This window comes from Hyalella azteca, unplaced genomic scaffold (genome assembly GCF_000764305.2).
Source record: "Hyalella azteca isolate HAZT.00-mixed unplaced genomic scaffold, Hazt_2.0.2 contig2073, whole genome shotgun sequence".
NCBI lineage: Eukaryota > Metazoa > Arthropoda > Malacostraca > Amphipoda > Hyalellidae > Hyalella > Hyalella azteca.
Genome location: NW_025932361.1, coordinates 6612 through 19968, shown reverse-complemented (window position 1 = coordinate 19968; position 13357 = coordinate 6612). Strand labels below are relative to the sequence as shown.

The 13357-nt window shown below is 39.8% G+C and overlaps 1 protein-coding gene across 1 annotated transcript; it reads left to right on the top strand.

Annotated features, from left to right (window-relative positions):
• Positions 1 to 831: 831 nt before the first annotated feature.
• LOC125179331 lies at positions 832 to 13000 on the top strand (the record flags this gene model as incomplete). The annotated part of the gene is made up of 8 exons (XM_047885003.1): positions 832 to 1005; positions 2240 to 2359; positions 3042 to 3112; positions 3483 to 3564; positions 4341 to 4714; positions 6164 to 6972; positions 7571 to 8378; positions 8584 to 13000. Coding segments are annotated over 8 exons (3972 nt in total), but the record flags the coding sequence as incomplete, so codon positions are not given.
• Positions 13001 to 13357: the final 357 nt, after the last annotated feature.

Sequence of the window (13357 nt, the reverse complement as noted above, 5' to 3'; positions counted from 1 at the left end):
ACCCCACAACTGTTTAAAGTATCCACATCCATACACTCGACTTGCGCCGCACAGTTTGCTATATAAGAGCAAGACTTAGTCTTTCCTTGTCATTAATGCAGTAAAACACGGATAAAAATGAATGCAGTTCCGTGTTCTTACGATATGCTCTTCGGTGTCTACTTCTCTGTGTTCCTGTTCACCAGGAACCACTGATATAAACTAAAAAAGAAACTGCGTTGTAACACATCCACGCGACAACATTTCTTCTCGCTTCGGGTCACCGACATGTGGAACAGCCTCCCTGATAGCATCGTAGACGCTCCGAGTATAAACGCCTTCAAGAACAGACTAGACGAAGCTATGCAGGAACATATGTTCAGTCCTAAAATGCTTAGCACCTTACGGACCAGGGGCCATACTTTCAAAAGTCGCTAAGTTAACGTAAGTACTTCCGCTCTATTTTCTTGTGTATGATTGGTGGATTTCGCTTGAAAGGCCGTCAATGATAGGCTAATGAACTTACGATCTCTTAACTTTTTTTTGAAGGTATGGCCCCAGGCAATAAGTCCAGCAGCTATCTCAATCAATCGTCAGTTATGGAAAGATCGGGTTCCAAAGGCCGGATCCCTTGCTAATCAGGTCACGAAAAGTACAAGAATCGGCAATAGGCCATGGGCCTATTCCTTCTACGCCGACACTTCTATTCCATTCTGTTCTAATAGGATCTCCTGTTCTTCACTTGACTGTTCCCGGTTGTTCTCACGTCCTTCGCTTGACTGTTCCAGCATGTTTTCATGTCCTTCATATAACTGTTCTTTTGTGTTCTGAGGCTTTTTTCCACTGTTCCAGGCCTTGGAGATCTACACGGTGGCTGGAGTGTTCCTGATGCTGTTCCTCGGGATACTCGTTGGTGTAGTAATCCTGGTGCTGGAACACTTGGTGTTCAAGTATTACTTGCCGGAGCTTAGAAGTAAACCGAACACATCAATGTGGAAAAACAGGAACCTCATGTTCCTCAGTCAGGTGTGTCATGTTCCTAAAGTGTGCCATGTTCCTAAAGTGTGTCATGTTCCTAAAGTGTGTCATGTTCCTAAAGTGTGTCATGTTCCTAAAGTGTNCAACCCACTGTACTACCCATTGTACAACCCACTGTACTACCCATTGTACAACCCACTGTACTACCCATTGTACAACCCACTGTACTACCCATTGTACAACCCACTGTACTACCCATTGTACAACCCACTGTACTACCCATTGTACAACCCACTGTACTACCCATTGTACAACCCACTGTACTACCCATTGTACAACCCACTGTACTACCCATTGTACAACCCACTGTACTACCCATTGTACAACCCACTGTACTACCCATTGTACAACCCACTGTACTACCCATTGTACAACCCACTGTACTACCCATTGTACAACCCACTGTACTACCCATTGTACAACCCACTGTACTACCCATTGTACAACCCACTGTACAACCCACTGTACTACCCATTGTACAACCCACTGTGCCCACCACTGTACAACCCACTGTACAACCCACTGTACTACCCACTGTACAACCCACTGTACAATCCACTGTACAACCCACTGTACAATCCATTGTACATCCCACTGTACAACCCACTGTACAACCCACTGTACAACCCACTGTACAACCCACTGTACAACTCACTGTACAACCCATTGTACCACCCACTGTACAACCCACTGTACAACCCACTGTACCACCCACTGTATCACCCACTGTACAACCCACTGTACCGTGCAGAAGCTGTACCGGTTCATCAACAGCGTAGAGCCCGTCTCCCTTTTGTACTACCCATTATACAACCTATTGTACAACCTTATACAACCCATTGTACAACCCACTGTACAACTCACTGTACAACCCATAGTACAACCCACTGTACTGTGCAAAAGTTGTACCGCTTCATCAACAGCGTGGAGCCCGTCTCCCTTTTGTACTACTCATTATACAACCTATTGTACAACCTTATACAACTCATTGTACAACTAACGGTACAACCCATTGTACAACCCACTGTAAAACCCACTGTACTGTGCAAAAGTTGTACCGCTTCATCAACAGCGTGGAGCCCGTCTCCCTTTTGTACTACCCATTATACAACCTATAATACAACCTTATACAACCCATTGTACCACCCATTATACAACCCACTGTATAACCCACAGTACATCCCACTGTACAACCCACTGTACAACCTACTGTACTGTGCAGAAGTTGTACCGGTTCATCAACAGCGTAGAGCCCGTCTCGCCGCACCACTCGGCCAAGGAGCTCGTAAACAACCTGCGTACAGGCCAGATCATGGGACTCTTCCAGAAGTCTGTTAAGAGGGTGAGTCATGTTCATGTTACATTTTCTTCTGGTGACATGTTCTTAATGTGGGTTGTTTTCACATAGTGACATGTTCTTAAGGTAGCTTATGTTCACATAGTAGCATGTTCTTTAGGTAGGTTATGATCACATAGTGGCATGTCGCTATAAGAACATAACATGTGACTATTGTTCACATAGTGACATGTTCTTGAGGTGGATTGTGTTCACATAGTGACATGTTCTTTAGGTGGGTTATGTTCACATAGTGACATGTTCTTTAGGTAGGTTATGTTCACATAGTGGCATGTCGCTATAAGAACATAACATGTGACTATTGTTCACATAGTGACATGTTCTTTAGGTAGGTTATGTTCAAATAGTGACTTGTTCTTGAAGTGGGTTATGTTCACATAGTGACATGTTCTTAAGGTAGGTTATATTCACAAAGTGACATGTTCTTAAGGTTGGTTATGTTCACATAGTGACATGTTCTCAAGGTAGGTTGTGTTCTGTTACCTGTTCTTGCATAGGTATTTATAGGTGTTGCCTCTCAATTGTGTTCTTTGTGTGCAATTATTCAATAACCAATTAATTAATGACATTAACTTATGTTCAAAAAATATTCAAGTGCATTTGTTGTGTGTACTTTGTTAAAAAATCGTTCATTTCATTCAGGAAAATTCATGTCTAATATTTACAGAAAGAAAATGAACAGAAAAGACGAAGGAAAAGCAAAGCCCAGTTCTTCGAAATGATCCAAGAAATACGGAGGTAAGTCTTACAAGAGTAGTACAGCATAATATAATGTAATATAATATGATTTTATATGAAATAATATAATAATGTCATATATTGTAATAAAATTTTATAGAATATCATCTAATAATTGAAGAATAATAACAAAAATAACTGATAACATTGTTGGATGAAGCATCAAATTGGATGAACACGATTTGATAAACGTTAAGCCTCCATAATTTACAGAAAATTGTTCATGAGAAATAATCTCTTATCCTCAACAAAACGTTCAATAAAGAACAACTTCTGCCTATTATAAGGCTATTAGGCTATTATTAGGAACAACTATTAACATAAATATATTAGCACTTTATATATTAACCCCTCCCCCCCCCATACGCAGAGTGCAGAGGGAAGGGCGGCTTTTGGTCGTGCCATCGTCGGCCGCCGGACTGTCGCCCGCCGACCCTGCTGCTAGACTTGCTGTAACAAACGCCTTTTATTCTTTGTTATTTGTTACTTGTTGTAAGTTTTTATTGTTTTCCGTGATCCGTTGTTTATAATTATTCATTGGGTTTTGCTATTATCTTTTATTATATATATCAGTTATTGTTTTTTTTGTTATTTCTTGATATTTCATATAATTTCTCGTAATTTTTTTATGTTAATAACTGTTGTTACTTGGCATTACTTGTTATTACTTGTATTTATGCTTTATCTTATTGTTTGCATTGCGTTGGCGTTCATAGCTCGTCTTATTTATTTTGTGTCATTCCTCCTCGTTTATATTTATACATTTCTATTGATTTGTATATTTTCATTGAAGTAATTATTGAATTGGATCTTTTTATTAACGAATAATTAGACTATATTGCTTCCATTTCATACTGAATTCTTGCAGGGATTTTAATTTTAGTTTGAGCCTCTTCTTGATTTTAATAATCGATACCGTAATTATGTTGATGCAATTAAGACACCGTAATTAAAATCATTAGTATAAATTTTCTATCAGTGTTATAACTATCAAGATTGAGTTTTACCTATCTCGGTTATTAATAAAATTACGAGTGCAACGTACGTCGCGATAAACGTTTTCGTTATTTATTCAGTAAAAGGTTTATTCAAGTCACAAATAACTGTGAACTTATTTTCGTGGAGAATCACCCATTGACCACCCATTGTCCACCCATAAATAACCAAATCTCCCCTATTTACCACTCATTGCCCCCCCCCTTCCTCACTGAACCTCTCCCTCCCCCAGGAATCGGACCGCCCAGGGGCGCCGGGCCCGTCCGCGTCGACATCCAGTCCCCTGCTGGCGTCCCTCGCCAAGACGCGGCGTCGTTTGTCGTCCATATTTCGGGCGTCGGAACGTCGCCCGTCCCAAACCGAAAACGGGACGTTAGAGCGTCCGATGGACGGCAGCGGGATGGACGGTCCACCGACGTCGGTGGTGGACACGTTAATTTGCGGTTCGTCTAACGTCGGCACGACAGCGGCCGTTGTTAACGTCCAGGAAGAAGACGACGTTTTCGGTGGCGGTAATTCTGAGGCTGTGGACGAATATGTCCACGAGTCGCTTAATCGGACCATCTCGTCAACCATCAGCGTCCAGTCGTCCTCCAATATGGACAGGTGTGGCCAGTGAACGTCAGTCACTAAATTAAATGAAATAATTAATTAATAAATTCATTCAAATGCCTGTTTGCGGGATTGTCTGCAGTAAACTGCATTGGAGTTACTTTAAGTTACTGTAACTTTACACAGTTACAGTTACTTTACAGTTAGGATTAAAAAAGGAGGCTTTTGCATAAATGCACACTTATTGTATTTATTAAAGGTACGTTGATGCTGCCATCATAGATACGTTGATGCTGTCATCAAAGGTACGTTATGCTGCCATCAAAGGGACGTTGATGCTGCCATCAAAGGTACGTTGATGCTGCCATCAAAGATACATTGATGCTGCCATCAAAGATACGTTGATGCTGCCATCAAAGATACGTTGATGCTGCCATCAAAGGTATGTTAATGCTGCCATCAAAGGTGCATTAATGCTGCCATCAAAGGTACGTTGATGCTGCCATCAAAGATGCGTATGAAACATTCATCACTACTGATTATTTGCCTGATGTTGTTCTAAGTTAGCTTTATTACAGTGAACTTTTTTAATGCATCTAGTAAGGACCATCAATACGGCGAAATAATCCATTAACGCTTAATAATTAGCAAAATACGGCGCTGTATCATATTACCGCTTTTCTTATTAATTCTCATTATATTAAGTCTCATTATAATAACTCACTATATTAACTATCATCATCATAACTCCCATTAAATTGAATGTAATAATAACGCTCATTATATCAACTCTCATAATATTGCTCATTATATTAATGTCATATTAGCTATCATTAAATTGAATGTAATAATGGTCATTATATTAACTCTCATCATAATAACTCTCGTTAAATTGAATATTATTAAAACGCTCATTATATTAACTCTCATAATAGTGCTCATTATAACAACTCCTATAATAGTGCTCATTATATTATCACTCATAATAGTGCTCATTACATTAACTCTCATAATAGTGCTCCTTATATTAACTCTCATAATAGTGCTCATTATTTTAACTCTCATAATAGTGCTCATTATTTTCACTCTCATAATAGTGCTCATTATATTAACTTTCTCACAGTGGTGGGCACAGTTCCGCTAATCCGCTAACCGCTAATTAGCGAAGCTAACTTTTTACTTATCGGATTAGCTGTTCAGCTAACTTTGAAAACCTTTAGCGGACCAATTAGCTTCCGCTAAATTTAGTTCCGCTAACTGGCAGTCCGCTAAAAATGTTTTAAAATCTCTGATTTAATGCTAAGTATCGTAAGCCGTGTGCCACGCCCACACTGACGGCTGACTACGTCATCAAATGTTCATCAGCCAATCACGTCTTGTGTTACTGGCAGTAACACAAGACGTCCTGTACTACAGTCCTCTGGTGGACGCAATGCTGGCAGGCATCACGAAAAGGTTTGGGTCCCTCCTAGAAGACAAGGAGTGCCAGCTGGCAGCGTGCAGACGGACGCTGTACGCTCTGTCCCACAAGAGCAGCTCTACCCAGAGCGCTCTGGTAGACTTCAGCACGGCCGTGGACTTGGATGATGCACCGCCCACAGACGAAGAAAGGGCTTATCTGGAGACTGAGTTCCTGAAGGCTTCGGCTGCTTCTCCCCCACGACTAGCTAGTTCAGTCCTTAAACCAAAAAAGTCCACTTATATCCCCACGGAAATTTTAATGGATGAGTCCACAATAAAGGTGATCCAGTGCGAACAACCTCTCGATGACTCAATGGATGACGAGGCGCGAGAACTTATGTCCCTTGCGAACAGCACGTGTCCTGAACATGCTGTTCACTTGCCATTTATGTGTTCTTCCAATCAGACTTTCCCAACACAAACTATACAGGCTTCGTATTCAGCTTATTCACATCACTCACCGCCTCTTATATGCCCCATTCCCATACGTCCTCTGCCTCGGCAGGGGAGTGTGCCTTTCGATTCTGTCTCGTTTCACGTTCATTCACACACGAGTCGTAAGCCGGGACTGCTTCAATCTCATTCACAGGACTATGTGAGTAGCACCAAGTCGTCCCCTACGCCAAAAAGTAGATTATCGTCACGAATATCACCGTTACCGGGACTGTTACGTACGTCACCGTTACCAGGACTCTTCCGTGCGTCACCGTTACCGGGACTTTTTCGTACGTCTCCGCTGAAAGGATTGTACGCAACCCCAAAAAGTGACAATCACAAGACGTCCCTGCAAGATACAAATTTCCCGGCAGCGTCTTTTCGGAGGCCCAAAGAAGGCGAAATGATATCTTCAGGTAGGCAGATTTTTTTTATCCTCTTATTCTAATCATTTGACTTCATGCTATTTGTTTTATATTTTTTATAATGCAACGGTACTCGAAAGCATTAATTTGGTCTCACGTTGTACGAATTTTTATTCCATCAGAACTTAATGTGCAATAATCAGTAAATCAAGCAATTAAAAATACGGTCCGTAAGTTTATTATTCATGGTGACAACTGAGCTAGAGATTAATATTCTCATTCTAGTCTTGTAGACTATCCAGAAAAATTTATTCGATATGTTACCTGATTTTGCATCGGACAAAGTTTGTGTAAAAATTCATATTCATTTCTTGCAGGTTTTGGTGAATTATTATTTATCGTAGTCTCGAGTTCAATCGGTTCTTTGTTTTGCGTTAAGCTCCATTCAATCGAATATTTGACTTTTCTTAATTCCTCGGATCTAAAATTTTTCGCAAGAAACACGAATGTGGGCAAGAAATGGAATGTTGGATTTTAAAGACTGCTGCTTTGACGTTTTTTTAATTTAGATTTATTATTAGAACGTTATGAATGTCTTCATAGTTAGCAGGTTAATATTTCACTTCATACCTATCCTGTAACTCAACAGAGTGTCATGCTGGACCTGCTGACTCAGCTAGCGGCGAGCTGAGTAAGGCTCAGCTCTGGGATTTACTTCAAGCCACCGAAGCTGAGCTGAGAGCCAAGCTTTCTCAGGTCGAAACTCAGCGCGACCGTTACGCCGCTCAGCTCCTTTTGATGCAGCAGTCAACGGCCGCTCCTAGAGACTACAGGGCATATGAGTCGCTTGCAGTGTCCAATGTGATGGGGAATATGGACACAGCTGCTTATTCCAGTCAACAAATCGGAAGCATCAGGTCCCGAAAATCTCAAAGATCTCAGTTGGATATTGATCTTCACGGTCTCCAGATGAACGCTTTGCCTAGTCTCTTTGCCAATGACGCTGATCAATTAGCTGGATATCGGTCAAGGAGGAAATTCAAAACAGATGAACACTGCGTCAAGAATTCAAAAATTAGTGATTTGATTTTTGCAGATGGCTCTCAGGCTGAAAAGTTTTCAGAAGGCATTTCAACATCCGCTAATGGAAGACGGCCACGTGGAAAAATTGGTGACATTGATGATGTTCCATCAAAGAAAATCGGCAAGTCGTTTCACTTGAGCAGCGGAAACATCAACACCGAAAACAATGTTCGGAAACGCTCCAGGAAACTCCGAAGCCGTAGCAGAAGTAAGCGGAAAGTCCACAGCTGCACTTCAAGTTCCTCTGACACTACCATGGGTGCCTCTTATCCAACGGCACAAAAATCTTTGCCGTTCGCACTTAACCGACTTGCTAGAAGTCTACCCGTCGAATCGAGTGACTCGGAGATCATCGTGCAACGAAAACGTCGGAAATCTGCCACAAGACGCAGAGAAAAGTACAGAAGTAGCAGTTCCCAGCCAGAAACCGCGCTGCAAAGAAGCGACCCAAATGTCAAAGACGCCCGTGACTTGGAATCGTCTTCGAGCAAAGCGTACGGACACTTATACCGATCATTGCCTGAAGTTGACACTGTCCGGGATGAGGATTGCACCACAATTGCTACTGAATTGTCGGAAATCTGCCACAAGACGCAGAGAAAAGTACAGAAGTAGCAGTTCCCAGCCAGAAACCGCGCTGCAAAGAAGCGACCCAAATGTCAAAGACGCCCGTGACTTGGAATCGTCTTCGAGCAAAGCGTACGGGCACTTATACCGATCATTGCCTGAAGTTGACACTGTCCGGGATGAGGATTGCACCACAATTGCTACTGAATTTATTTATTCTCATGCTAGTTTACGGGACAACGCACAAGGTGATGACACAGAAGCTGGAGAATTTGACGATCTCTCGTGTATTGATATTCCTGCACCCAAGTTCGAAGATACTTCCTCTGCCGATGAATACCAAAAGTCCGATAGAACTTGCATTCGCTCGGACTACAATGTAGCATGCCCAGAAAATATCGTCCACCAACATAATTATGCCTACAGACGTTACCCTCAATACTCGGGAGTTTTCCATTCGAAGGATGACGATTTTTCCTTTAGACAAATATCGGGTGACCGAAAATTGACTGGAGCTTCTAATATCTCGCCACTTCCTATTTTAAGGTCGATGCACATACAGCAAAGCCAGCAAAAAGAACAAGAACGTCGAAAGCTAAATGAAGAAAATATACCTAACTTACGCAAGCAGTGGTTGGATCATGAACCATACAGAAGTTTCGAAGGAAACTTCGTAACTCGGGACCACTCGTCTCTGGTATCCAGATTGTCAGACCAGCCGAGAAGGACGAACTCTCGGCCAGACGATTCACTCTGGCAATCTTCCTCTCCCTGGGGACTCATCCCATCGAGGCAATACCCAAGACAGTCGGCTCATGATAACCTCTACGGTGATGTCTACGCAGTACCGCGGTCGGCTTCAAAAAAACCTACAACTTCTACCAGGTCATCCACGAGTAGTTACATGCTACCGTCTCCCTTCCGAGATTACAATTTCAGCAATCAACGTGATAGTCGCGGAAGATCTTTCACCCAAGAGCAAAGGCCAACAAACGTCGGGTTTGCATCACGTTCTGTAGATGACTCGTACCTCTTGAGAAAGGAATTCGCTGTTCAAAGAAGGTATAAATCTTCTTCATCCAAAGATAGATACACGCAAGCTGTGTCATCCGACGTGCCCTCGCGGTTTGGAAAACATGATCGTCAAGTAGACGTTCCTCTTTCCTCTTACGATGACACCAAAAGTAAATTTGAGTTTCGAGATGTTTCTTATCATGAAAAATTTTCCGGCAGTTTTAAAACTGAACCTAGTTCTTCTTCTAAGGGCGTTTTCTACCGCGATGAAACCTCCGCGCAACAAAAGCCTAACTGTAATCTTAGGAAAATTTCCAAATCGCCATATCGTTCCCATGGTTATGACGTTCAAGTTCCATCCATTTCCCAAGAAATGAAATCTTTTCCCGCACGAACGCAGAGCTCCGGTGTCGAAGAACCAAAAAACGGCATCGGCATCTCCAAAAAAGATTCGTTATCTGCTAGAAAATACCCGGAGGACTCGCGAAACTACCCTGACGACATGACGTATGAAGCTACCACAAAAGTATGATGTGTTGTTCTCGTGAGTGATTTCATCTATAATTGCGATATTTATATCTTATTTGAAGTAAAGCCACAGCTGAAATATCCGTTAGCTGTTGATGCTTACATTTTAAACAAACTTCTGACTACAGCTCCGGTATAGATTTATGCGAACAGCCTGTATTACTCTCATTTTTTATCTCTCCAAGATCCATCATGTATATCTAATAATTTTGAAAAAAATTTAAATATTTACTATTCTTATAATAATTTGTAGATCAACATGCAGTATCAGCTTGATTCTATTACAACGAAATAAATGCAAGCGCAAAGCCTCGGCAATTGGCATGTTAATGATTTCTATACTGATTAAGTGGTTACAAATATTCCCCCAGTCTCATCGAACCTGTAAAAGATTCGTTTCATGTTCTCAAACGTTTTTAGCAACGACACGAGAATTTTATCATAACTTGTTTTCCATCAAGTTCTCTCTTTGTTATGTTTACATACAAGACTACGTTGCCTGTGTCTCCTGGCGTGATAATATAATTCAGTTTGCCTTCATTTTTCTCCATGGTGATCTTATAACATGTCATCAGTAAACCTTAAGTGAGCTGTTTCCTGACTTGCTAAAATAATTTTCCTTCACTTTCCTGATATAACTGAGTTTCCCTTCATTGGAAGTCTGCGAAGTTCTTACAAAATGTTATCAGTGAAATAACCAAGTTACAAATCTTCTAGCCAGTAATTGTGACTGCCTTGTTGCCACACAGCCTCATAATTTACGCACTAGTAGTGGAAGCGAAGAAAATATTTTCCCCTACGCTCCTTATCTCGAATTTTTGTGTGCTTCAGCATCAGTTCCATAAAACAAATTGAATCAAATGGTCGAACGGACCTCATTTTTTACACTCATCGCTAAGTATCACTGGTTTTTCTTAAACAATCTATGAGAATCTATTGCCGCAGAATTCTAATTTATCGTAAATTCTTTGGTGCAGCTCGGTTCATGTTGTCAGTTTCATGTTACTAATGAATTTTTTACAAGGGCAGAATCGCCCAACAATTCCAATGTTTTGTGGTATTTTGCTATCAATTCCCGAGTTTCGTGATATCGCTTGTTGATATTGGACATTTTCCGTTTAAACTCGCGTTTTTTTACAGGTTATAAATTTACAGTTTATTAATAGCAGTGTCACTGTAGTTATTTTTATTAAATAAGTTTTCCCAACAATTTACTTAATTGCATGCCATACTTCAGTAACTCGGTCAATAAAATATTTTGTTTAATTCAGCCTCTTGTATGAATATCTTTTTATATTTTTATGTCATATTTAAATTGAGTTGAGGCCACATTCCCTAGTTAAATGACATCGGTGGATTATTGCTATTTCGCTCCAGTTTTAGACATCGTTGACGTGGAGATCGTTAGTCAACTCTCAAGTAGAAACTGTGAATTTACATACGATTTTGTTGTTCCTAAGGAAGGATTAGATTTTCATATTAGATTTACGTCAATACGAGCAGAGATGCTGATTATCGAGTTAAATCTTTACTTTAAATCTGACCTCTGCTTCTGGTATTTACAGCAGAGCGGTGAGTAGTGGTGTAGCAAATAGGTCGTGCTTCTGTGCTCATTTGTTAGTATACTTTTCTGCTATAGTGATTAGTGGTTCAATTAAATTTATTTAGTCTCAATTATATATAGTTAGGCTCTTGTATTAGCATTACTTTTAATATATTCCAATAGACTTTTTGAAGTTCAAGCCTCTGTTGTTAGTATTGTTACTAATCATTACGTTTCAGTTAGCAAGTTTCCCCAACAAGCGATTCGGGAAACTTTCGGGATTTCCATAATTATTGCATGAATATTTCTGTGTCGTTCTTGAATATTTAGACTTTAGATTGAATTTTTAGCTTTCACACTCTAAATTTTGTTGCTCAATTAGCCTTTGCGTTTCTGTGATAAATTTATCGCTGTTTCATCGGTGAAGTTATAGAAAGGACATAATTTTTAGGAACACTTTTGTTTTCATTTAATTTGATCGAAGAAGTTTTTAATACAACAATAAATTAACGCCCTTTCTGAAAGAAATCACTCGAATTAATTAATTCCATTCTTGATTACAATTTGACTTCCATAATTTGAGAGAAAATGGAAGTGAATAGCGTATTCGAGTGAATAGCATATAATTTACATTCTATTGTAGACATTCACTGCTCTTTAGGATAGTCGTTTTTAGGACTTAATGTTCAGGATTTACTGTGTTCACGTTGAAGTGCTAGTGTTACAAGCACAGAAAAAAAGTATATTGAAGTTGAACTTCAATTTAGGATACTAAACATTCATGTTTCTAGATCGTGCTGTACGCTTTCCTCTATATCTTGAGGTGGCCGGTTTATACAGATAATTTTGCAATGAACGTTTTACTTTTACCTTTTAACAGTAATTTGTTTTCAAATTTTGATTTTCTTATGAACAAGTGCCAGAAAATCGATAATTCATAAAAGAGTCTGATTCATAAAAGATCTCTATTCATTTTATGTCAAAAAATTCAAACTATGCAATAAATTTGTTTTAGAGATCGTTTGGCTTTTTTTTGGATAGCACTGAAATTGAGAGTCAGTTTCTGAATAAATTTTTAACGATTTTTTTTATGAACCAAACTTGTACTAATTGATTATTCAATGTCAATGCCCTCCAAGAAATTATATTGAGAACAAAAAACTTTAAACAGGACACGTCGCATACGGTTATTTCAATGTTATTAACGAATTCCAATGAATGAGAAACACTGAATACTGTGCTAAGACAACTTATGTATAGAACTTTTCCTATCATATACGCTGAGTACGCATTACTGTCGCTTTCATTCTATATCAATTACGATTCTGTAACAACATCCATAATAACGGTCTGAGGTTAGGTATTTAATTGCTAAGTTTCGTTCAAATCCATTCAGTAGTTTTGGAAGGAATTTCTTGATTACTGCGAATTTAAGCACGTATTGCTGTTTAAATCACGAATGAAGGTGAAATGGAAAACATCTCGCGAACAAAGGCACAAAAGAATAAATTTTCATGAGCTAAACATTAACGTTCGGTAGTTATGACTGTAAATTCAAAATTTCGTTCGAATCTGCTCAATAGTTTTAAAAAAATTTCTTGATTACCCGGTACTGTGAATTTCGGCCCGTATTGCCATATAACTATGGCAAACACAAATGAAGGCAAAAAAAAATCACGAGCTTAACATTACCGTTAGGTC